The 26,129-nt window shown below is 39.0% G+C and overlaps 1 protein-coding gene across 1 annotated transcript; it reads right to left on the bottom strand.

The window, feature by feature from the left end:
• Positions 1–540: 540 nt before the first annotated feature.
• LOC136200781 (probable jasmonic acid carboxyl methyltransferase 2) lies at positions 541–2,910 on the bottom strand. The gene is made up of 3 exons (XM_065991222.1): positions 2,801–2,910; positions 2,059–2,721; positions 541–925 (listed from the first exon to the last, which is right to left on the bottom strand). Exons 1-3 carry the CDS (start codon positions 2,858–2,860, stop codon positions 572–574), a joined length of 1,077 nt encoding a protein of 358 aa, XP_065847294.1. The 5' UTR covers positions 2,861–2,910; the 3' UTR covers positions 541–571.
• Between the last annotated feature and the right edge of the window lie 23,219 nt (positions 2,911–26,129).

Raw genomic sequence — 26,129 nt, 5'->3', positions numbered from 1 at the left:
AATTTCATCAATGGTATCAAAGCGGATCATATGCTTTTTTTATTAGGTTAAAATTGATTTTAGAATTTTATGCTTGTTAAAGTTCATGGAAATTAATTTTAAAATTGGATTTTAATTATTTTCGATTAATTGGGATAAATTAATTAATTGTTAAAAATTATATTTCAGGGTTAAATATAGATTTATGATTTTTAGAAACTGATTTTGATAAAAACGGAGTTTTAAAACTCAAGTTATGCCGTTTTTATTTTTAAAACTCTGTTCTAAGTTTGTTTAGGCATTCACTTACCCTTCACAATTGCATCCCTTTACCACTTTTCAATCATTCTAACTAGCGTATCAAAGGCACTTCCTCTTACATGGCCAACCATCTCAGTCAATTTTCTCTTATTTTATTCTCAACACATGTAACCTCAAGTTTCGTTCTAATTATTTCATTCAAAACAGGATGGCTCGTTTAAGCAGTGTGTTTATATGTAATGCACAATTCTTTAAAAAGAACAATATTATTATTATTATTATTATTATTATTATTATGAATATGTAGGATAGTACATGTAAAGAAGACTATCTAAGTCTGTGGGTTTCTGAACATGGAAATGACAAAATTGAAGTACTTGGTATTATTGTTAGACAAGTAATGATCTACCAGCTTCGAATAACGCAGAAATAAGTCATCCATGATTTCACTGCCGAAGTGAGCTTCAAGCATTCCCTCCACCACTGCTCTAATTGTCTTTGCCACCTTCTGCCCTGGAGAATTGTTAGTATTATTATCTTTATCTCCATCCCAATCGATTTCAAAAGCTTCGATAGTATGAATCATGAAGGAGCCTTCTTTCTCTACCTCCGTCTTTATTTCTTCTACGCATGGTGCATAATATGGGGCGTCAAAATTATCGACCTTTTCTTCTTCTATCAGCCCCTGCATATATATACAATCTTTAATTATTTGGTAAAGTCAACTCGGTCTTAATTACCTTTTTAATATATTACTCTTTCCGTTTTAAAACAGATAACGTTTTAGAATAATGTACGAGAATTTAAAAAATGTAATTACATTAATAGTTTAAGATGTGCAATCATGAATCATTGTCCTTTTAACAACAATTACAAGTTGTTAATAATTTTCACCAATCAATGACTGAACAATTGAATTTGATCAATCACCTTTAGATTTAAGTTTATTAAAATCTTGTGTTGGAGATTAAAATAATCTTAAAACTTAGATTTACCCCTCCTAAATCTAATAGTGACTGACTAAGTGAAAACCACTGTACTTGTTGATATTGTACATTTTGTTATCCTTTAATAGCCTGATAAACAACATTGAATGATTTCATGCAAAAGAAATTGTATTCTAAGAATTTGAACCTTAACCTTCTAATTGAAAGCTTTTATATCAACAACGACAAAAGCTTTAGTCCGAAATGATTCGGGGTCGCTAACATAAACCATCGTACAAAACCGTTCTCTCCCTCCACTCCATCCTATCCACAGTCATATTTTCCTCAATCCCAGTAAACTCATATCACTCCCAATCACCATCTTTCCTCTACCCTCACCGTTGCATCTATTTGCCACTCTTCAATCCTTCTAACTATCATATCAAGTGCTATTCGTCTTACGTAGCCAAACCATCTTAGTCGATTTTCCCTCATTTTATTTTCAATAAATGTAATGTGACCCCTAATTTCGTCCTAATTATTTCATTCCTCACCCTATATGGCTAGTCATCCATCAACATACGCATCTCTGCCACCGACATCTTATGAATGTGACAGTGTTTATACGTGTAAATATGAAGATCTTAGGAAACAAATCATTAAACATGATTGTATGAACCACAAGAATAATATCAAACTAGGAAGGGATTTAGTGGATATATATAGGGACCATATATACACACACAGCAGACAAAGTTGAATTGAATAGCTGTAGTTGCATTTGATCCATCATAAATGGTCCTCACCTATTGATTTAAAAGCTTTTATATCATATCAACAAACATAGCCAAGAAGAAATTATGGAAACATAGTGAAAAAGAAAGAAATGAACCTCAGAAACCATGCTCATAAGTGCATTTGCTAACAGCTCCCACTGGTAACAACTATGATCACTTGTAGGATCCAAAGAACTCCTCCCTATAAATGACAACACCATACATCCACCTCCAACCAATTCCTCCGATCTCAGCCTCAGAAACTCCGAGAAATCATTTTGAAATTGATCCGAGTAAGCTTTCAAAACGCTAGCCGGACTGCTCTTTGAAATATAAATCTTCCCCTTATTATCTAAACCAGGAGGAGCCTTTGAAATCCAGTGAAGACTAGAAGAAGAACACAGGCAATGTATACTCTTTTTAGCAAACAATCTTCCATAAAAAGAACCTGGTGTAGCATTTATGAAGCATGGCCCAAAATTCTTGCCCTTTTCTTCCTCCAATTTGGTGTAAAAGTCAGGTAATAATTTAAAAACTGTGTTGAAATCATTGCTAGGAAGATCATTTAAGAAAACATTAAACACTGGGGTTGAATTTTTGCCAAAATGTTGGCATTTTGTGTGGATGATATTAAGAACTTCAGATATGAGAGTTAATGTATTGGGTCCTGAAGAGCAACCCAAATCTGCTATGCCTATAGTTGGAGTTTTTATATGGTTTTCAAACATTTTGATTACAGCTTCTTCTGTTACCTCTTTTGATACTGATATTATCTTGTTCTGCATTAAAAAATTAAGCACAAATTAATTAACTTGAAATTGAGAGAAATTGAGTTGTGTGAAAGAAGAAATTAAGAACCTGAAGAGATGAGTTTTTAGCATAGCTAGTTTCTCCATCTCCTTTATTCATGTGATGCATTTTTCTATAACTCTTATTAGTTTACGAATTGTGTTATAGGAAGATTCACATCCTCTATCTATCTATCTATATATATATATATATAAAGACATGTTCTAATTAATTGACCAAACCGATATTGACAATAGGTTTTAAGAGTTTTAAATTCTAATTTAATTTTTTTAATTGTAATTAATGTTTTCAACCGTTTATGTTCTTATTAAAGAATTTCAAACCTTTTATTTATTTTTTTGTTTTTTAGTGCTCTTTATGTTTTTTTTACGGGCATAAGGTGTAAAAATACCGCTAACATTTACAGCCATGAGTAATTTTATTGTTAACGTCTAAAATGGTACAATTTTACCCATAACGTTAACAAGTTAGGTTAATTTCAGATATCATTATATAAAACACATAGATTTTATTTCTTATTATGCACCAAGTTGGGTCAATTTCAGATATTATTCTATAAAACGTAGAGATTTTATTCTTATTATGCACCAAGTTGGGTCAATTTCAGATATTATTATATAAAACACAGAGATTTTATTTCTTATTATGCACCAAATTGGGTCAATTTCAGATATTATTATATAAAACACAGAGATTTTATTCCTTATTATGCACCAAGTTGGGTCAATTTCAGATAATATTTTATAAAACACAGAGATTTTATTTCTTATTATGCACTAATTGTATATCAATTGGTTTTAAAAAAAATTCATATTTTATATGATTTAATAATAGAATTGGAGATTAATATTTATAAATCCAGTGAAATATTTGAATTTTTCTGTCCAGCTTGTATAAAAGATGGTATATTTTTTAATTTTTTTTTTAAAGAAATTCACTTATAATTATATATTTGTGATCTATTACTCATGAATGATAAAATGATGCAGATGTGAATTGAAGTAAAGATGACAAAATTCAGAGAAGACAATTTAATGAATTATTTTTTAAATTGACTCAATTTGTCAATATTAAAGATAAAATTGCTTTTAGATACTAACATTAGGGATAAAATTACGTCATTTTACACGTTAAATGTAAAATTGATTTTGGATGTAAATATTAGCGGTATTTTCTCACTTTTATCCTTTTTTTTATATATGATTAATGCTTTTTGTTTACTTTGTTTAATTTATGTCTTTTTTGTTTATCTTTTATATATAAATAAATATATATATCCCCTAATATTTGGAGGCTTGTGTAGCAGAAAGATTGATTGCTTTGATTATGATAGTTTAAATTAAAGTATTTGGTTTACATCACTATTCAAGATTTTATCATTTTAACATGTGATCTATTATTTGGCCTCTTACTTATTATAATTGTTGGAATTTCACACAAATTTATTTAGATGAAAACTTAATAAAAATTAGTATCTCATTGACACGTGACGATATTTTGATATGATAGATTTTAATTTAGAAATTTATTTTTCATTTTTTTTTAATCTAATTAATCATTTCCACATCCACTTAAGAAAAATTATGTGGTAAAAACACTTAAAAACATGCTACGTTTCAAGTTCAGATGGCAAAGTATTAGTATAACAGTTATATTAAGTCTTCATCTAAATCAGATGAAATTTCACCAATTGAAATAGGGCAAAAGCCAAATGTGATCAAATAATGCGTTAGAGACCAAATGATAAAATTTTGAATAGATAGAAGAGTACTTCTGTAATCATATTTAATTTGATTTTTTTGATTTGCAGTTGAGAATAGGTTTAAAATTATACAAATTAGCACTTTTTTATAATAGTTTATCCGATTTCTCGGTTTAATGATCGTCGGGCGATTCTCTCCCAATTAAAGTTTTCTATTAACATATTATTATTAATATTGAATTATAAAATTTTAAGATTTAAAAAAAAATATGTTCGACTTTATCAAACCAAACCGGATTAGTTATGTTCGATTCCAAAAATATAACATACTTTGTTTTGGTTTTATTCAGTTTGGTATTATCCTTATATATAAATAAGGGTTGTTTGTTTGTTTATTTGCGTTGCATGCGAGTGTTCGATGTAATCAGATCTCATACGATTTGAGAGTTAAAAACTTAGTTAAAGAATGAGAGGTTTTTTTTTTTTTTTTTTTTTTGAAAAATGAGAGTTCTTTAGTGTTGTACCAAGTATTCTATTACTAATGAATTAGGTACTCCTCATTGTCTATAAATATAGACAAAAAATAATCGAAAGCTCATAGATTTTTTATTTTACAATCGTATTGTCTAAGTTTTTTTTTTTTGGATGGAGGCCGAATATCTTGATGACAACTCGTGGTCGAGACCTCCAAAAGGGAAAGAATATTTCGATCCGGGGAGGGGTCCCACCACAAGGGTGTACTGGGGGGCAAGCTTTTCAGTGCCAATATTTTGGCAATAGGCCACTCCTAAGATTCGAACTCGTGACCTCTCAGTCACATGACAACAATGTTTACCGTTACGCCAAGACTCGCCCTCATTTATCTAATACTAAAAAAATCCTTTGGATTAAGATAATACCTTATTAGAGTTGTATCCTAAATTGGATACATAGATTGGATAATACCTTATTAGAGTTGTATCCTAAATTGGATACATAGATTGCTTGTTTGTCATTAAGAAATGAATTATTCATTAATATAGGATATAGTCTCTCTTTCTAGATAGAAGCCTATAACTTCATAATTTGAGTAAAAATTCACCACCAAGCATTTAACCAAAGTTGTTAAGATACTTAAATCAGCCTAACCATCCATCTAGCCTAACCATCCAACCAGAATCATGGAACTATGAATGTAAATGTGATTAAATTACTTCATGGAAGAGTTTTACCTTCAAAAAGGATTTATCTGGTTCGAATTTAGATTAATTTGGATTGTCGAGTTAGAATATCGGATAGGCCTGTTCACGGGTCTGAGTACCCACCCAGTCTGTCCAGACCCGTGTTCTCTGGACCGGGCTTGGACATACAAATTTATCTTTAGACCCATTCCGGTCCAAGTCTAGGCCCGCTAAAGCCCGTCTCTTTTTTAGACCGGTTTGGGATTTATAAAAATAGCACAGGTTGGTCCAGTCCGGTCCGGTCTGTCTACTAATATTAATTAATACATTTATATATTAATATTTATTTTTTAAGTATAAATTTAATTTTTTATTTTTAAAAATTATAGTTATATATTTAGATGGACTTTAATGGACTGAGTTTGGAATTTGATTTTTGAATCCGAACCCAGCGTGGCCCGGATCCGCCTAAATTAACAACTGGCTAGAATGTGTTTGGACTGAATATTTTTAGACAAAAACATGTTGTCTAATATCAAATAGTTCAGTCTTGATCACATGCACCTTAATGAGCATGTAGAATTTGTTAATTCACTAGATTTATTAGAATCCTAAGGTGGAGATTCAAAGCATCCTGAGGCTTAAATTTAATAAGCATATATCTAACGGTGAATGAGCAAATTCACTTGCTCATTAAGGTACATCTGAAAATTCATGTCAAAAATAGTTATCCATACAAAATATCTAACTATGTAAAACAAATGAGAATGATTTAATGATGTGGTGATTGGCGTAGGACCACAACAAACAAATGTATTGAATTGGTGGTGTAGAATTTCTTCATTATCATTACTGTCCTCAAGTTTTAATTATATATGCTATTTTCCAAACACTTTCATATTTTTCATGATTTCATACTACTAATAGTAATGGCCATCCTATGTTGGAGTGTCCCTATTGCGTATGTCCTTAATACCTTCTTCATTTTGTTTACTTGAAAGTTTGACCTGGATACCTAGTTTTATATATACCTAAGAGAATTGGAATACGCAAGTAATTCATGGTACATCTAAATAAAATGTTACCTTTTGAACCGCAAATTATTATAATAAATGTTACAGCAGATGAATCAAACTGTGATTTCGTATAATTGGTCTTGCAATGCAGGCTTCTAGAATATCCTTGATGCAGATCATTTTGGACACTCCATATTGCAGAGAGTTAACTGTTGGACTACTGTTTGTTTCGTTTTAGTTTGGTTTCTTTGATTTGATATGAGATCTTATTTTCTTTCCTTTTTCTTTTTCTTGGACTTCATATAGCAAAAAAAAAAAAATACATTATTTATTTTTCTATATTAAATATAGAATAAACCATTTATATATATGTATAAAAGTTCACGCGTTTCTTTATATGTGTCTCTTGTAGGTACATTGTATAATTGGTACAAGTTATTAATAAAGTCGAATTGACCTGAGTCATAATAACAAAAAGTTTCCTAAGGGTGAATCACGCTTTGATAAAATCAGCTTTCCAAAGAAACCAAAATGTCAATTATACTCAACAAATAAGATGCAATTCCCTTTCTTATACATGAATTTCTTATAATTGTCGTGAATCTCAAAACATTTTTTCTTCAAAATAATTATTGCATAGCATACTATTCTAAACTATTCATTGGCTTGGATGTTTCCTCGTAAAAATAGTGAATTACTATACCCAGTCTCAATTTCCTACTCTCAGCCCTGTAAAAAGATGAAACCGCCCCTTTAGCAAAAATTCAAAATTTCTAAACTCTCCGAAACTCATTTTTCTCCGAAATCAAAGATTACACGTACAATGGCGAGCAATCTGTTATCACCGGGAAGAGACGAGAATGATCTAGCCGCTGAAGTCGAGGTATTTTCCGATTGAGTATATAATGATTTCTGTCAAATTTTTAGAAAAAAATTCGGATTGCTGTTGTCGGACGTGTGAACATTACGCCCCACCTTGTGGTGGGGCGTATGAACATCACGCCCCACCACAAGGTGGGGCGTGTGGCTATCACGCCCCACCATGTGGTGGGGCTGGTGTAGACACCGAGTCGGAGGACCTGTGACGAAAACCCATAACAAGACGGTTGAAGCGGTCGGTTCCGATAATTTAAAGCAAAAATAACAATAAAAATCACGAGAGGATCTGTAGGGGTTGCGGTCATCGAGTGGACGGCTCACGGGTGCTCATCGGCGTTGGGCGAGCGCCTAGCGGCAACCGGCGCGCGCCTGACGGCAGTTGGACGCGCGTCCGGCAGCGCGGGACGCACGCCCAGCGGCAACGGGGCGCGCGCGCCCAACGTCTGTTGGGCGGACGCCCAACGTCTGTTGGGCGCACGCCCAACGTTGATTGGGCGCGCGCCCAACAGAAGTTGGGCGTTCGCCCAATCAAGTTGGGCGTTCGCCCAACCAAGTTGGGCGTTCGCCCAACTGATGTTGGGCGTCCGCCCAACCATTTTGGGCGTAGGCCCAAAATTTCTTTGGGATCCGTGCCTATAAAAAAAGGCACGGATCCCCATGCATTTAGGGAGAAGGGAATTTTGAGAGCTTCTCACTCTAAAACATTTTTTAGAGAGAGAAAGTGATTTTTTTTGGGCAAAAACATTTTTTTTCCTAAAAATTTGGAAATTCCTAAAAGTTAAATATTTTACCAAAACACCGAAAATCACGTCGTGGAATCAACCGACTTCAACTGTCAATACCGATCTTGAGATATTATCCGAGGACTAGACTCGTGTCATTTATTTTAATTATTTTATTTATTTTGTTCATTTATTTTTATTGTTAGTTTTTATTTATTTATTTATCACGTTTATTTACTTTCCCGTATTTATTTAATTCTCGTCTCGTATTAAATAAACGCTTGTTTGGGTTTTGAAATAAAAAACCTCGTCTTAACATCCCAATATGAACCGTGATCCCGTTTGAGGGTAGTTCGGGAATTCCGACGTTGTATACGTATAGATTTTAGAAAAGCCTTTCTAATTAACGTTTTAAAAATAAAACATCGTTTTAGGGGTCTCCGCTATAGACTATGATCCTATTTGGGTAGTTCGGAGGTCCAAAACGATAGAATAGATCTAATTTAAAGTGTTTGAATAAATATGGAATGTTAGGTACTGTTTCTGTAATTTTCCATTTTCTGTCACAAAGGGCAGATTGCCGGAATTTCCGTCGGTAAAGCTGCTGAAATGTAAAAAATGCTATTTTGGTCCTTCTTTCTCAACTTTTAGACTTTTGGTCCTTTGTATATATATATGTATAATTATGTAATATATGCATTCAAATTATTTTTAATTATTTTGTATATATATTTATTCAACATGTTTAGATATTATTTTTCATTAATTTGATTTGATAAAATTATAAGTATATATATAGATTTTCCTTTAAATTCATTTAAACTATACATATTTGTCATTTTGGGATTATTAAGGGTTATTTTCTATATATACTTGTCATAAGAGTTGTTTTGGGGTTAAAAGTTAATTTTTTATCATTTGTGAATATTAGTGTCATTTTTATCTATTAATCCTAGTCTTTATTATTTACCTTTTCTTTTAAATGTATATGTATAATTATCATTTCTATTAAAAATATATATATATATACATCTTTCTTCCCTTTTTAAATTTCCTATATGTATATATGATTTGGAAAATGTTTTGGTTGGGTGAATTTGGATTTAATTTACTAATTGTTGTCATTATATTCAAATAAAGGATAATTGAGTGAAAAAGGGGATTAAGGTACGAACCATGTAAATAAACTCGTTTTTTGGGAGTGAGATTAGCGTAAATGTAATATACGACATAAGGCCTAAATCACACTGTGAATAAATCAATTCTTTCTTCTCCCCCTCTCTCTCCTATATACTTTAAATTTATGCAAAATGGGTGATTCTTTACTAAAATGGCTTAATGACATGCTCAAAACGGTTTTCAAAACGAGAAAGAAAAGGTTTCAAATGAATTTTAAACTTAAAGAAATATGCGATTAGTCCGGTATCGCCTAACACGCTGAGTAGGAGGCCGGTGGTTCATAACCGGGCGATGTCGGGGTGCCTAGTAGCCTTTCTCCGGAAAGGAGCTAGCCTTCTCGGCTCATACCTAAGTTTTCCGAACCCTCATCGGTCTCCCGCAAGGAATCGGTGTTCATTTTCCCATTCGTGGGTGGCGACTCTTCCATACTCCAGGCTCCGGTCCTGCCGAGCAACTTGATTCCACGATTGGTTGATTTCGGCGCCAATCACCGCTTACGTCGCCATGAGGTGTCCACCCCCCGGTCCGCCCGGGCGAGGCCGTCGGTACCTTGTCTAACAAGTGGCGACTCTACCGGGGAAGCGAGAAATTGGATTCCGGAAGGCGTGTATTAAGCCCTTAACGGGGACAGATCGTATTATTTCTTTTCGTATGCATTCATAAGCATTATTGCAAACCTTTTGGGTAATTTCCGCGAAACCTCTAGCGAGAGTCCATTCGTCGCTCGAAAGAGGCTAGTGTAAGTTCCCCCTTACAGTAAGGCGCCAAAGGGTCCCCATCCATTCGTTAGGGGCGAATTTGTGCGGTCCTGTGAGGTCCCGCGATCAGCCGTGTCAGCATATAGTAGCCTTAGAAGTTGCCATAAGGATTACCCGTTACTATTTTTGATGTGATAAATGAATCAGTTCGTGTTTTCAAATTGCCATGATACGTGTCTAATCCTAAAATATGTAAAGAAAATGAAATGATACGTTAATATATACTCTTAAACCGATATACAAACTACCCCAAAACATCGAAACGATTCGAACTAAAGACGACTTAGTCATCTTGTACGAATGAACTTGTGCGACCCGCCTGGTCCCTTTCCGTGTCCCGAAGAAGGCACGTGTTCAGGAAATGCGTTATGACGTAAGCACATATTAGTATGAATCAGTTTGGTATTAAGGATAGTTATATCTCGATTCAAAAGACTATATTAACAGTAACCGTTATTCACATTCTTTAAATAGGTTGGGATAAAACGAGATTATGACAAAACGAAAACAAAGAACATTTCTGTTTCGAGCGACCCCGTTGTAACATAAAGAGTTTCATAAACGTGGCCCGACCCTTCTAAACGGAAAATGAACTCTTACGTTACGCCTTGTGTTGTTCTTAAGAGAAATGGACGTATTCGCGAAAGTGACTAAGGAAATAAAAGAAAAGCAAAAATCAATAAAAATGACCAAAATCATTCTGTATCTACGATATATGTCCATCCCGAGAGTAGTTAAAGAAAATGAACCAATATCGTTAAATACGTGCCTCGAACTGGTATATACGCCGTTTAAAATCACGAAGCCGAATCAAGCTAAGAAACTGCATGATTGCACCATATGGACGAGACTGTGGGTTTGACTAATGGCTCGATCATTTCGACCGTTACCAAAACTACAAGAAATATGGCCCGATCTGCGTGTTTGCTTGACTCGTGTCTAAATGAAAAAGAACGGTAATATCCCTACTTCGAATAAGCATGCGATTAAACGAAACGTTGATTTTCTATAACCACGCTAGGATGATATATCCCGTAAATTGGAAGAAATAAAGAGTTGTTATTAGCCGAAAGATTATCGCACGCTCAAATAAGACTCGCCGTCTTTTCACGTAGCTAAAACGAGCAAGCGGATTCTTGACGCTAGAAACAAACACGTTACGCGATGAGTCCGTTCCCTAAAATAAAGTGATATCATCACTAAACAAACACGTGGTTGCGTCTCTCGATAGATCCAAAAGATCCCGTCGTAATCCAAAAATCGAGACACGAACCCACGCGAATAAAGGGGAACGAGTCATTGTCAATAACGAACGATTGAACCAAAAGAATAACTCGTACCACGTCTAAATCCGAGACATGCCAAAAGGGAGTCAAAACCCGAACTAATGCGTCTCGCGAAATAACAAAAGACAAGTTATTCAGAGGGACAATCCAATTTGGTCGATATCTTAGTCACGGAATGTTGATACGTCAGAACGGATTGTATTGTTTGATGAATGATTTATTTTTCCGCAGTAATCGATGGCATCATGCGTCCTCTGGACCGTAATGTGAGCCCATACCAAAATCCTAGGAAAGAGACTTGGACCAACGAGTGTGTGGAGGAATAAGGATGGAAGAGAGATGGTGTGATAATTGTGATTGATATCTAACATTTTCTTTCTCTTGTTGCGATCTAATTATGCGTTATGTACGATTTGCACTAACTAGTTTGTTTGTATAGATTTATATCTTGTTGTACATCAGTCGAGTCAGATTTAAGTTATAATGCATTCTATGCTTAACAAATCATGGCAGTCATACCATATAGAGCATTGCATGATTGCGTGCAGCCATTCTAGGTTTCATAGACTTAGGACGTGTTTATTAGGAATGTGAGAAAGAGTCGACCCCAGCGTCGCGTGTCTATCAGGAGGCATACCAGTTATGTCGTGACGTATCCCATACGTCTTTGCCTTGTCATACCTATATGTTAGGACGCATCCTATGCGTCCTTGGCATATCTCGTGCGTCTTCACTGTGTCGTTTGTATGCTAGCTAGGAGGCATGTCCATAATGTCATGATGCATCCTATGCGTCTTCGCCTTAGCATGCTTTGCGTACGGTAGCGTACCTCGTACATTTCTCTAGTATCCTAGGCGTTAGTCAGAAGGTACAACCTTTATGTCGTGGCATATCCCCTATGCCTTCGTTTTGGCAAACCATGTATGTCGCGGCACCTCCAATATGTCCTTACCCTATCAAGAGGCGTATTGTTCTCTCGTGACGTATCCCATATATCCTTACTGCGTCATGCCATCACACGTCAACCCGTCAGGAGTCCCACCTGTCATGTGATGACGTATTCCTTGTGTCTTTACTTTGTCGTACCCCGTAGGAAGTAACACACCCCATGCATCTTCCATTAATCATTCAGACACCGATCAAGAGGCGTACCGGTTATGCCGTGACGAATCCCATATGTCTTTTCCCTGTTGTGCCTCGTATATTGTGACCCATTCCTTGTGTTACCATGTTGTTACACACCGGTCAGAAGGTGTACTATGTGTGTCATAACGCATCCTGTACATCTTCGCCTCATTCCTGGTGCCAAGCAAGAGGCATGAGCTTCATGCCCCGTATGTCATGGCGTATCAGGTGCTTGTTCACCATGTTATATATGTTAGACGAAAGGCATACCATTTGGGCCGTGACGTATCCCATACGTCCTTGCCTCGTCCCACCTTCCATGTCATGAAATGTCCCATGCGTCTCCATCACGTCAGCTATACACTAGTCAAGACATGTACTCGATGCGCCGCCATGCATCGTGCACATCAAGGTATTGTTAAGGTCGTACATCGTGATAGGTCGCATATGCGTCTTCCATATCGGATACGCTAGTCTAGAGCCATACCCCGTATAGTATGACCTGAGTTCTCGCCTTGCTAGGTGCCTAACGAAAGACATACCTCGTGTATCACGATGTATCTCGTATGTCTTTACCATGTCTCGTATACCCGTCAAGAGGTCTACCCCACGTATTATGATGTGTCTCATACGTTAATCCGGAGGAGTACCTCTAGGCCCTGAGGTATTCCCTACATCTCCGCCGCACATACCTGTGTTGTCCTATTCATACCGTTAAGGGGTATACCTCATGCATCGTGACATATCACATGTGTCTTTACCACCATGTTTAAGTCATCCAGAGATATATCCCGTGTGTCGCAACGCACTCCACCTCCCTCTATCATGGTTAGGAATATTGTTCGTTAGATATGCATCCTTGCAGGATCCAAACTGCTTGGTGGCCATACCTTGTTTGTCATAACATTCGCATCGTGGGGCAGCTTCCGTTCACTTTCCGCAGGGTCGACTCGAGACACACTATGTGTGTAGCCACGTCACTGACAACATATCGATAGTTCAAAAAAAAAATGTCACGGCATCGGTTCCCCCGAGATTCGAATTAACCATTCGTCACATGTCTCATACACGTCCTACTTATGCCTCAAGACATACCATGTATGTTGCTACGCCTTAGTCAACATATCTCAAGATTACGACCGGTACCTTAGACTCGAATGGAACCATAATCTCCCGGGTCGTCGTCACCTCCCTTTTGTATCTCAAAACATACCCACATATGTCGCCATGCCCATGTGATTCCAAATTACGTCGTTATATTATCCGTACCTCTCATCTCGTAAGTTGTCGTCATGACCTTCGTACGCTAAGACATGCCACGCATGTCGGTGCACCATACACCTATACTCCAAAGTTACGTTGTTATACGATCGGTACCTAAGGGCCAAGTTAACTGTTTTCCACGAATCTCGCTTACCTGTCGTCATTCGCATCTGGGGAGGTAGTCCATATGTAGCACCTCCGTATTTCAGAATTATGGGCAATACCCTGAGCTTCGAAACGAACCCTTGACTGGTGTGTTATCCACGCTTCCCATTTGTACCTTTAGGTGCGCCACGAGGGTCGTCATAGTGCCCCCTCGTATTTACATCATCCCACTGTCTGGACCCTAGGTTCACATTGACCCTCTGACGCACGCTTCACACGAAGTTATGGCGTCACGTCCGCGCTTTAACTGGCGCCTTATATGTCGCCTCGTCACATCTAATGAATCTATGCGTCATTGTACTAACCTCTTGGCTAGTAGGTCATCGTCATACCCCATTGGTACCCTCGGTCGTACCTTGTATGTCGACATGTCATTGTACTAGGGTAACCCGCGCATCCTTGGTCTTCTTGAGACACCCCGTCGCATCTTCAAAACAGCCAAATCGATATGAGATGTACCATGTGTGTCACCGTATATCGTAACACGTCAGTATTCCAAACATGTGACACTAGTGCTTCGAACACGTATCAGCTTTCGGTACATATCCCGTATGTCACCGCTTGCGCTTTAGTCATACGTTGGGCCTTGTCAAAGCTTGCCCCACATGTCGCCTTGTCATCGGCAATATTTGTAGTCCACGAATATGTCATTAGGCTATCCAATTCTGGACCGACCTTTGACGCACGTTCCGTGTGTCATCCCTCGCACCTTACTCACATATCAAAGACTGAGTCGTTTATACCATCCAGTCAGGGTTAAGTTTGTGGCACACACCCCCATACGCGGTTTGGTACGTCCTGTTCGCAGGTCAAATGTCGAGTCATTCATGTCATTGAGTTCAAGTCGAATCTGGGGCAAGTTCATATATGTCATCACGTGCATCTCGCTTACATCTCCAATGTCGAGTCATTTGTATCGTCAAGTTCGAGTTGAACTTTTGGCGCATACCTGTCATATAGAGTGGTTCATGTCGTCGAGTCCAAGTCATACCCGTAGGCACGTACCCTATGGGCCGTCTCGAGCATCCCACTCATACCTTGACACACTGAGTCGTTCATGTCATGAGGCTCCTATCAAACTCTTGACGTACGCCCCGTAAATCGTCACTCATGTCTTGAGTACGCCTCAAACAGCGGTTGGTTTATATTGTCAAATCCTCGACACGCTCCCCCTACATCATTGGTACCATTGTCCATGCGCCCCCAAACTCCGAATTGCCTTATTCACGAGCCTGAGACATATGCCCTATGTGTCGCTATTTGGGTCTCATTCGTATCAGTAGTATCGAGTTGTTCGTACCGCGTCTAAGTCCAACATTTGGTGCTTACCTCGAAGATCTTGGTTTACGCCTTCGTTGCTCCTCGAATTGTTCATAGTGATAGGTTCCAGTCGAACTATCGATGTCTACCCTGTGTGTCATTGCTGGTATCTTAAATATCGGTGATGGACCAAGTATGTCATAGGTATCCACATAAGATCTTTAGGGGTTCTCATAAAACATATTATCGTCGGATTTGCGCTATGAAATGAATTGACCTTTGACACATACCAGGTAAGTCGTCGTTTCTGTCTCATTGGTACCTCGATCGGATTAGGACACCCCTCATTCTACCAGACGCACCAATATCCGCGAATACATCGAGGTATTTGTGTCTCTAGCTTGAGTTAATCCTTAAACTGCAGCCTGCGTGTCAATGTCGTGTCTAGCTGACACCTCTAATGTTGTTAGGAGGTACCTCTTGAGTCATCCCTATGCTTCATCTATGTCCAAAGTTGGTCAGATAATACGCGTGTCGTATGTGTATCTTATTCGTGTCTCGTACCTAATATGTCGGATCTCCCCCGCGATGGTCGAAATCCCAAAATCAAACCATCACATCGTTCGTGAGTTGCGTATAAGTCAATCGTGGGGGCACATCAAGTGTGACTCCCATCATGCTGTTTGGCTACCTCTAAGGCATACCATGTACGTCATCGTACTTCCTAAATGCACCATGTTTCAAACCACGCTGTCATGATACTAGTGAGCCAAGTAGGAGTTAATAATTGGCACATACCTCGTATGTCGACATATGCATCCTATTCCGACCTCGAATATCGGGTATTCCGTGTTCATTGTCCCGTTAAATAATACCCACCATTGTAATAGTTGCTTTCTGAGAGAAGCTGACAATTGGTGCACATCACGTATGTCACTCGCGTCTTCCTTATGCCTTAACCTGTTTGGGGCACACCCCGTGTGTTACCACTTTCTGCATAGCACGCCAAGGTTCCGTTGGTACGTCTACGTATTTGTATCTTGGATTTAAACTGACCATTGACCCACACCCCGCATGTGGTGCACCCTCCGTGTCGGCCTATTTCAGGAAGCTCGTGTTTCCTAAAAATGCGGTTCCCTGCTATTAGTGTCGATACCAAGTAAACCCTCGACATGTACCTCGCATGTCTTCATCATGGTCTATTCGAGTCTCACGTTATCAAAGACATACCATGAGCGTCACATCAGCCCATGTAACACCGCGTATCTTCGAAGTACGTCATTGCTACCGAGGATGACAATCCCTCACATACACCTCATGCATAGTGATGTGCCCCCACCTAGGTTAGAGATGGGAACTCACTAAGGGATAAGTGTACCCCGTCGTTATCAAGTAATAAATTTCTGGTTTAAGTCCAGGTTATCGTCCACAGGATTTATTTCTGCAAGTACCGAGCTACTCGATCTCGGATGTTATCTAGACTTAGGGGGTTTTGAGTTGGTTTGTTTAAATTAATCTACTCCTAGGTTGAATTACACTATTCCTAGCTAAGTTATCTGATTCTAACTAAGTTATTCTACGCCTAATTGAGTTACTTTACCCCTAATTAAGTTAAACTACTCCTAAGTGATCTTTTACCAATGCAATTAACCGAAGGAACATGAAGGGATACGATGATAATGAAAATAGAATGTTTAAACAATTGAATTGAAACCTAAGTCACTTGTGTCCAAGGCGATTAACCCGACCTATCCTCCTAAAGTCCCTAGTTCGTGATTCCCTTGTAAGGCCGAAACTAGCTCTAAGGCTCAGTAATTTGGGCTTAATCTTCTATAGGGTCGTCAATCCTATAGGCACTGACTAGGTCAGATTCAGCTCGCAATATGTTCCAACCTAATTTTGGGATTATCGAATGAGTTAAACCAATCAGACAAAGCGTAAGACAAAGATTAAAACATCAAAACAATTGAATAAACAAGAACTATAATATATATCAAAGATGGAAACATTGTCACGAAGTTACAATAAACCTAGAATTCATAGCATGTATCAAAGGCTAGACAGAATGTAAAAGAAGAAAAATCCCTTTCAGGGAACCTGTCTACCAATGCAGGTGTCTTTCTAGGATTTAAGGATGAAGCTTGAGCAATCCTCGGTGAATGGAGCTTCGGAGGTGTCTTCAATGGAGGTTTGAAGGATATGGAGGAGGTGGAGAGGATTTCTCAAGGTGAAAAGCTAAGAAAATTACAAAGGAAAAAGATATCTAATTTACATTGGAAAAACTCTATTTATAGACGCGGCTCGGCCCTTTTCTTGACCTAATTCGTGTCCTTATTGATGTAGGAAGTCGTGGGGTCCATCGTGGCATCGTGGGGGCAAAATTGGTCTTTTTGACCAATTCCCGCAGGTCTGCTCGTCGAGCAGGGCGAGCTGCTCGGCGAGCAGGGCTACTCGCGACGAGCAGGCCCCTACTCGCCGAGCAGGCGCCTGGCGGCCTGCTCGGCGAGCAGGCACAGTGCCTGGGCAGTGCCTGGGCGGTGCCTGGGCTGCTCGCCGAGCAGCGCCCGGGCTGCGCGCCGATGCTCAATTCACCGAGCGACTGCCGGGGGTCCCCGAGACACGATTTTTGCCTGAAATTGATCATGTTTTAACCTGCACACGCACATAAACTCCAAACAACATTAGTCCAAGGGCTAAATTGACCCGCCAATCGCTTATTTGAGCAAACGCTTCGTTTGGTGCGACTTTTGACGGATCAATTAGCTTCAAAAGATAACAGAATTATAAGATGCATGCCATTTTGCCCGTATTTGCCTAAATTGATCATAAAACGAGCCTAAACAACGAAAAGTAAATAAAACGTTTCCAATTTCTAACTAACTCACACAAAAGCATTTAAATGCGAGAATTGCTCGCTTATTAACAAAATAACGCTAAAACCCGTCCTAAAACCGTACCCAAAGATAGGGGGTTTTGACCCCTATCAAACCTCCTCGCACTTAAAACTTTACTTGTCCCCAAGTAAACTAAAAAAAACTAAACCCGCAATCACAAGCAAGCTAGAAAACCTCCCGGTTTGACTAGGTGCTTGACACAATTTCGAGCATCTGTAATTACATGCATTCGGAAATACAAAGTAGAGACACGATATCAAAAAGCCGCATTTCAATTATCATAGGTCATAGTTTTAAGCAAAAGGACACATGTTCAATTAAACAAGCTTGAGGGGATCGCTAAGTAAAACACCTCACCATAGGTAGTTCACTCATTTCACACAATTTTGGTGGCTAAAGTGTTTACTCTCGGCTTATGTTCTTGCTTAGGATTACGTTGATTTTGCACGTTCATCCGCGTTCCTCTACTATGCTATATGATTCCGATGATATCAAAAACAGCCTCTAATCGGGGTTGTAATGTGGTTAGAGGGTTAAAGGTACAACAATGGTTAATAGTTCTAGCGCTACAAAAACTAAGTTTAAATGGCTTTAGCAAATATGAAGTGACTGAGCTTTTTATTCATCCCTTATTATTTTCTTTTTGGGATGTTTTCTTGAGACGTTTTTTATTTTTTAAGAACTGGGGAATGAAGTTCTTCCCTTTTGTTCGTCTCTTTTCTTTTCTTTTTCTTTCTTTTTTTCTGTTTTTCTCTTTTTTTTTCTTTTTGGGATAGTGATGCTCATTCACTTCTTAGCCTTTTGGCTTGCTACTGTAATGCCATAAACAAAGATAAAGCGCTAGAAGAAAACAAAGGCTCTATTTGAGCTTTGCACAAGAAATTGGGTTAAGTAGCAAACCAAGTTGTGGTTTGCAAAAACAGGTTAGAACGAAAGAAAAATCTATAAACTACAAAAACATAGGCTCAAAGGGGCTTCCTAGAGTGGATGAAAAAGAAAAAATAAGGTAAAGAAAATGGTTAATTCTAATGAGGCTGATTCATCGTTTATCATCTCAAACCATCGCATGTAGGTTCAACACAGTATTAGGTGCAAAATCTGTAATCTTCCACAAGTCAAAGCTTTCACACAAAAATGTCAAGAAAAAGAGCTTTTTGATGTTCGCTCTTAGGCTCAAATTCAACTCACAATTCTTTGGGTTTCAATTTTGTGTTTACTAGTTTTCCCCAAACTCAAGTTTAATGTCACATGCCTTCGATTCTTAAGTTATCTACCTAAGTAATGATTTTAGCATTTCTTCAAAAGTAGGGTCTAAATGCAAACCTTAGCTCATGCTTTTATAGATACAAGAGTTGTGTCCCACACCTAAACTAGTTGTCATGCAATTTTAGATTCGGTTCTCAGCCCTCAAAGACAAATAACGAAGTTTAGATTCGAAGGAGGTTCATGGTTTTAGGTCCTAAACATGCAAAACCTAAATAAAACCCAGAAAACGCAAAACTAAACTAGACACGACGCAACAAAAATTTAAAAATTATACAATTTTTGTAAGTTTGTCTACCCCTCCTCCTCACACTAAAAATATGCAATAAGTTCCAACATTGCATCACAAACCATAGAGTACAAGTGCAAAAAGTTAGGGTGGAGAAGACAAATTACTGATTTTAACGCAATCGCCAAAAGCTTGACGATTTGCGGTGGCAAATTTTTTTATTATTATTATTATTATTATTATTTATTTATTTATTTTAGCTTCGTTCGGGAAAAAATCCCGAACCGCTGCTTATCTCGGCCGAGCAGCGGGCTGGGCGCAGTGCCCAGCGGCGGGCTGCGCGCCAGCGCCCAGCGGCGGGCTGCGCGCAGTGCCCAGCGGCAGGCTGGGCGCCAGCGCCCAGCGGCGGGCTGGGCGTAGTGCCCAGCACGCTGGGCGCCAGCGCCCAGCTCGCGGCGAGCAGGGCCCTGCTCGCCGAGCTGGGCGGTAGTGCCCAGCTCGCCCGAGCTGGGCCTCCTGGGGCCAAAAAAAATATTTTTTTTTCTTTTTTTTAAATTTTATTTTAAACCTGAAAACTTTAAAATAAAAAATAAAAATAAAATAAAATAAAATAAAACTAAACAACTAAAAAAAATATTTTTTTTATTTATTTATTTTTTTTTTTTTTTTAAACAACACTTTTAAAAAAAACGTAAAAGAAAACTAAAAAGACTAAACTAAAAGATCAATGTATAATCTAAATAAAACAAACCTGAAAAGTTTTATTAAAACTTGGGTTGCCTCCCAAGAAGCGCTACGTTATAGTCGGTGAGCTCGACATAGAATTCTCGCCTAGGTGTATGCTTCTACTCGCGTTAGGAACTCGAACTCCTTAACAAATAACCCGTACCTACAAAACGGATTAAGAGCCTCAAATAAGTTTAATGAAAGTGGGAGGCCGAATTTAAACATATTATGAAAAAGTTTGGTTTGCTCCCTTTTGGATTCTCTTGGTAGGTCGAAGAGAATGAAAACTTCTGAACAAGGAGTAAATCCAAACTTTTCGAACTTTTGAGGAAAAGGTAGTTGATATACACAAGCTTCGATTTGATCGTTTATTTCTATCACATGATTTAGAATTTCAGATTTTGAACCGGGGTTGCTTACCGCTTCCGGTTCTTCACTTACCTCGAGTGATGTATGTGATAGTGGACTTGGTTCTACCTTTTTGTCATTCCTCAAAGAGATGGCTTGAGCTGATTCCCTTTGTGGGATTTCTATGTTTTCCTTTATGCTTGGGAAAGCATCTCGGGATTGCTTTTGCATCTCTTGGTTTATTTGAGCCAGTTGGTTGCTCAAGTCCTTGCAAACCTCCTCGTTGATTGTAAGTCGGGCTGATATTCCTTTCAAAAGGGACAGCACCTCATCTCGTGAGCTAGAGGGTTGTGGAGGAACTTGGCTTGCTTGTTCGTAAGGGAACATTCCCAATTCGTTTTCCCTGTGCTCATTAACAAACCTATTTGGAGGCCTCAACATGTTAGGGTTCCCGTAGGACAGATTTGAGTGTTGAGGTCTCCTCCAATCACTACCATAAAAGCTGTAAGAATTGGGGTTAGAATTATACCTTTGGTGATTACCCATAAAACTTACACTTTCATTGGTGTTGAGGCTCAGATTTGCCATCAAGATATCCATTTTCTCATTTAAGTCGACCATGGAGGGATTGGGAGCCTCATTCTCCAGGGTATGAATGTATTGTCTTGATGGGATAGTAAACTTTTGAGCTTGCCACTCGACTTTTTCTTGCCAATTCATTGATCAGAGAATGCTGAGAAAAAGTGAAGTTCTAGCACAAAAGTTGATAAGTAACAGTATACAGATATGAACAAGTATAGAAAAGTATAAAGAAATCATATATCAACAAGTATAAACGATATAAACAAAGATATTCACAATGAATGCCTAAACTAACAAATCAACCTTTGGTTCGATACTACAGAAGAAATAAATCCCCGGCAATGGCGCCAAAAACTTGATTATTGGCAGTTGTCGGGTATTTATAGATTTAATCTACTTTCCCCGGCAACGGCGCCAAAAACTTGATGCGCCCCCACCTAGGTTAGAGATGGGAACTCACTAAGGGATAAGTGTACCCCGTCGTTATCAAGTAATAAATTTCTGGTTTAAGTCCAGGTTATCGTCCACAGGATTTATTTCTGCAAGTACCGAGCTACTCGATCTCGGATGTTATCTAGACTTAGGGGGTTTTGAGTTGGTTTGTTTAAATTAATCTACTCCTAGGTTGAATTACACTATTCCTAGCTAAGTTATCCGATTCTAACTAAGTTATTCTACGCCTACTCTACCCCTAATTAAGTTAAACTACTCCTAAGTGATCTTTTACCAATGCAATTAACCGAAGGAACATGAAGGGATACGATGATAATGAAAATAGAATGTTTAAACAATTGAATTGAAACCAAAGTCACTTGTGTCCAAGGCGATTAACCCGACCTATCCTCCTAAAGTCCCTAGTTCGTGATTCCCTTGTAAGGCCGAAACTAGCTCTAAGGCTCAGTAATTTGGGCTTAATCTTCTATAGGGTCGTTAATCCTATAGGCACTGACTAGGTCAGATTCAGCTCGCAATATGTGCCAACCTAATTTTGGGATTATCGAATGAGTTAAACCAATCAGACAAAGTGTAAGACAAAGATTAAAACATCAAAACAATTGAATAAACAAGAACTATAATATATATCAAAGATGGAAACATTGTCACGAAGTTACAATAAACCTAGAATTCATAGCATGTATCAGAGGCTAGACAGAATGTAAAAGAAGAAACATCCCTTTCAGGGAACCTGTCTACCAATGCAGGCGTCTTTCTAGGATTTAAGGATGAAGCTTGAGCAATTCTCGGTGAATGGAGCTTCGGAGGTGTCTTCAATGGAGGTTTGAAGGATATGGAGGAGGTGGAGAGGATTTCTCAAGGTGAAAAGCTAAGAAAATTATAAAGGAAAAAGATATCTAATTTACATTGGAAAAACTCTATTTATAGACGCGGCTCGGCCCTTTTCTTGACCTAATTCGTGTCCTTATTGATGTAGGAAGTCGTGGGGTCCATCGTGGCATCGTGGGGGCGAAATTGGTCTTTTTGACCAATTCCCGCAGGTCTGCTCGTCGAGCAGGGCGAGCTGCTCGGCGAGCAGGGCTACTCGCGACGAGCAGCCCCCTACTCGCCGAGCAGGCGCCTGGCGGCCTGCTCGCCGAGCAGGCCTCTAGTGGCCTGCTCGGCGAGCAGGCACAGTGCCTGGGCAGTGCCTGGGCAGTGCCTGGGCTGCTCGCCGAGCAGCGCCCGGGCTGCGCGCCATGCTCAATTCGCTGAGCGACTGCCGGGGGTCCCCGAGACACGATTTTTGCCTGAAATTGATCATGTTTTAACCTGCACACGCACATAAACTCCAAACAACATTAGTCCAAGGGCTAAATTGACCCGCCAATCGCTTATTTGAGCAAACGCTTCGTTTGGTGTGACTTTTGACGGATCAATTAGCTTCAAAAGATAACAGAATTATAATATGCATGCCATTTTGGCCGTATTTGCCTAAATTGATCATAAAACGAGCCTAAACAACGAAAAGTAAATAAAACGTTTCCAATTTCTAACTAACTCACACAAAAGCATTTAAATGCGAGAATTGCTCGCTTATTAACAAAATAACGCTAAAACCCGTCCTAAAACCGTACCCAAAGATAGGGGGTTTTGACCCCTATCACATAGTCGCTTATGTTGTTGGTTATGGATCGTGAGTCGTGTCGATGTACCCAGTATGTCATTTCCCCCCACTCATGTCGCTACCCCTCCAATGTATCTATACGTCACGGATATCATCGGGGTACACTCTCATCTACCTAGCGTCCTAGGGAATTTTACTTATCATGAGGGTCGTCTCAATCTCACAAGCGTCAGTCGTGTCGAGCATCATTCAACATTGTACATCTTGTAAAGCATTGCATAGTAAACTCGTAGGGTTCATACTAATGTGTGTACAATAGTTGAAATGGTTTCAGGCATCCGCACTTCCAAACAGGTAAGTTAGCACAGACGATCGAAGCGCTGCCGACAGCTCTGGTAAAAAGGGGTATAGCTCCAGTCAAATCGTGTTTATGTTGTAAGAAATAAAGCACACACCACGAATCATGCATAAATCATACATCCATTGATAGGAGGCACAAGTAGATAGCTCTGGCATTCGCATCACACGTGCACCGCATCATCAAAATTCATAATGCCTAAAATGCTCCACTCACCGATCCTTTCTCTTTCCTTATTAGAAACCCAACTCATGGCCCAGTCCAGCAATTCAAACCACAATCTTGAGAGCCGTGTGCAAGGGGCTTTAGCTAAATACATCTTTTCTGATGAGTTCAAACGTGCTCTTAATGATCCGGAGGCTACTAAGCATGAGGGGGTTGAAAATTCCCAAGAGATGATAGGAGATTTCAATCTCAGAGAAGAAATCGAGAAAGTTCTTCCCGATATCCTTACTTCAGATGAATTCAAGATAGAGCTGAAAAGGTTGGTCAGGGAGGTCCTGAGAGAGTCACTGGTTGCGGAGATCCCGAAAGCTGCTGTGGAGAAACCTATGTTCCAGCTCGTGTCACAAGCTAATCCACAAACACTCACTCCACCAAGGGTAGTCTCACACCATGTTTCACGAACACAACAAGATCCACACCATCGGGGACATGAGATTACCAGGGTTGTTCGCCCTCCATCGCCCACTCAGTATAGAAGGGAGGGAAGGGAATTCTCCACCTTCACTCAACCCTTATTTGAAGTGTTGGAGGGTCTACGAATGCATGACATACTTCATCCTCTACCAACCACGGGAGGTCAAACCACTGAGTTAGCCAAACGCAGGGGCTACTGCCACTTCCACCAGAAATATGGTCACGAAATAAGTACTTGCATGAGGTTGAAGCATGAAATCCAAGATCTCATCGAAGCTGGAAAGATAAATGATCCAGATCCTTCTCAGCAGATGAAGCCTTCGACTGGTTCCTTGAACGGTGAAGTCTACAACGGATCAGGATAAGCTAAAGAAGAAGTTCTCGAGATTTTGAGGACACTTATGAAGTGGAAGAATCTGAAACTTCCTGAAGTAGCATGAGAGAGAGGATTGCACTTGTAGTCTTTATCTTTGTCTTTTATTTTATCTTCTATTCCACAAGATGTTGTTAACCTCCTTTTGAATTCAATGAACTTTCGTTTCCGCAAATTTATCCTAAACATACGTACTTACATTTGATATTTACTCAATTGAGATATTCCCGCTTCTATCATGGCGCGGACATAAGCTCTAGAATATACTTATTGCTTAGTACTTAACCACTGAAGAGAGAAAACTAAGAGAGTAAAAAAAAATACAAATCATGAGAAGCGATTCCTTGGCTCTATGATAATAAGTCGGGCGTAGACCCATCAAACGAAGGGTTCTCACCGGCTTTTGCCAAAAAGAAGACTGAGCGACAATCAGCAAAGTCCAAAAGAGAGAAAAATAAAAGAAAAGAAGGAGCAAGCAACAAGCCCTCAGAACCATGCTAGCACTAAGGCATCGACAAAAATTCCTCCCCCCAAAGGGGACACCAGGGCATGAGTGCACCATTCAGAACAAGATGGGGGCAACTAACCTATCAACGATAAAGGACCCTGTTCGAGGATCAATGAAAAGGTTCAAATCTATGATGACTCAAAGTAAAAAAAAAAAAAAGGGGCAATGCTGAAAAGGCTCAGGGGCAAAGTCAAGCCAATCAGAAGTAAAAGAAAATTATTAAGCAGACGTAACTAGCCGAGGGGCGTCAAGGGGACAAGAGCGGTTGACATTGCCCAGTAAATGGGTGATCAAATGTACGAGAAAAGCTCACTTTAGCAAGGAAAGATCAAATGCATAGTCGAATGAAGACAAAGGCGGCGACGAAGTTTAGAACTACGGTCAATCTTAAAGGAACCCAAGGAATCTTTCTCATGAAAAAAAAAGAAAGAAAATCCCGATAGGTTGAAAATCCGCAAAGGACGGCCTATGCAACAATAAGGGACACCCCAATAAGTGAAAACCTCATGGGGCGCTTATTTGAAAATTCCGGGGGGTAAAAGGAGAGCGTTAAAATAACTGAAATGTGAAAACCCGAAAGGGGATACTTTGGTGACAGTGGTTAATGAACTGAGCAGTAAACAATTCAATTTATGTTTGCCAAGTGCTTTATTTAAGCTAGACGGTTGCATTTGCAATGAAAACACCCGCATCAATAGACACCCCGTCTCAACTAAATTCACACCCATAAACCGATCCAAAATCTAAACAAAAAAAAAACTAAAAAAAAAGAGACTATTCCTCTCTCTCATGCCCCATGAAGTCTGGTTCCTCCGCTCCTATGTGGTCCTCTCAAGAGTCAAACTTCGACTGAAGCATCTCTCCTCCATAACTACTCCCA

Source organism: Euphorbia lathyris, chromosome 7, assembly GCF_963576675.1.
Source record: "Euphorbia lathyris chromosome 7, ddEupLath1.1, whole genome shotgun sequence".
NCBI lineage: Eukaryota > Viridiplantae > Streptophyta > Magnoliopsida > Malpighiales > Euphorbiaceae > Euphorbia > Euphorbia lathyris.
This window is presented reverse-complemented; position numbering and strand designations above follow the sequence as displayed.

Coding starts and splice junctions, on each gene's coding strand:
- LOC136200781 (XM_065991222.1), bottom strand. CDS start 2,860: ATGCATCACATGAATAAAGGAGATGGAGAAACTAGCTATGCTAAAAAC. Junction 2,722..2,800: donor CTAAAAACTCATCTCTTCAG/GTTCTTAATTTC, acceptor TTTTTAATGCAG/AACAAGATAATATCAGTATC. Junction 926..2,058: donor TTATGAGCATGGTTTCTGAG/GTTCATTTCTTT, acceptor ATATATATGCAG/GGGCTGATAGAAGAAGAAAA.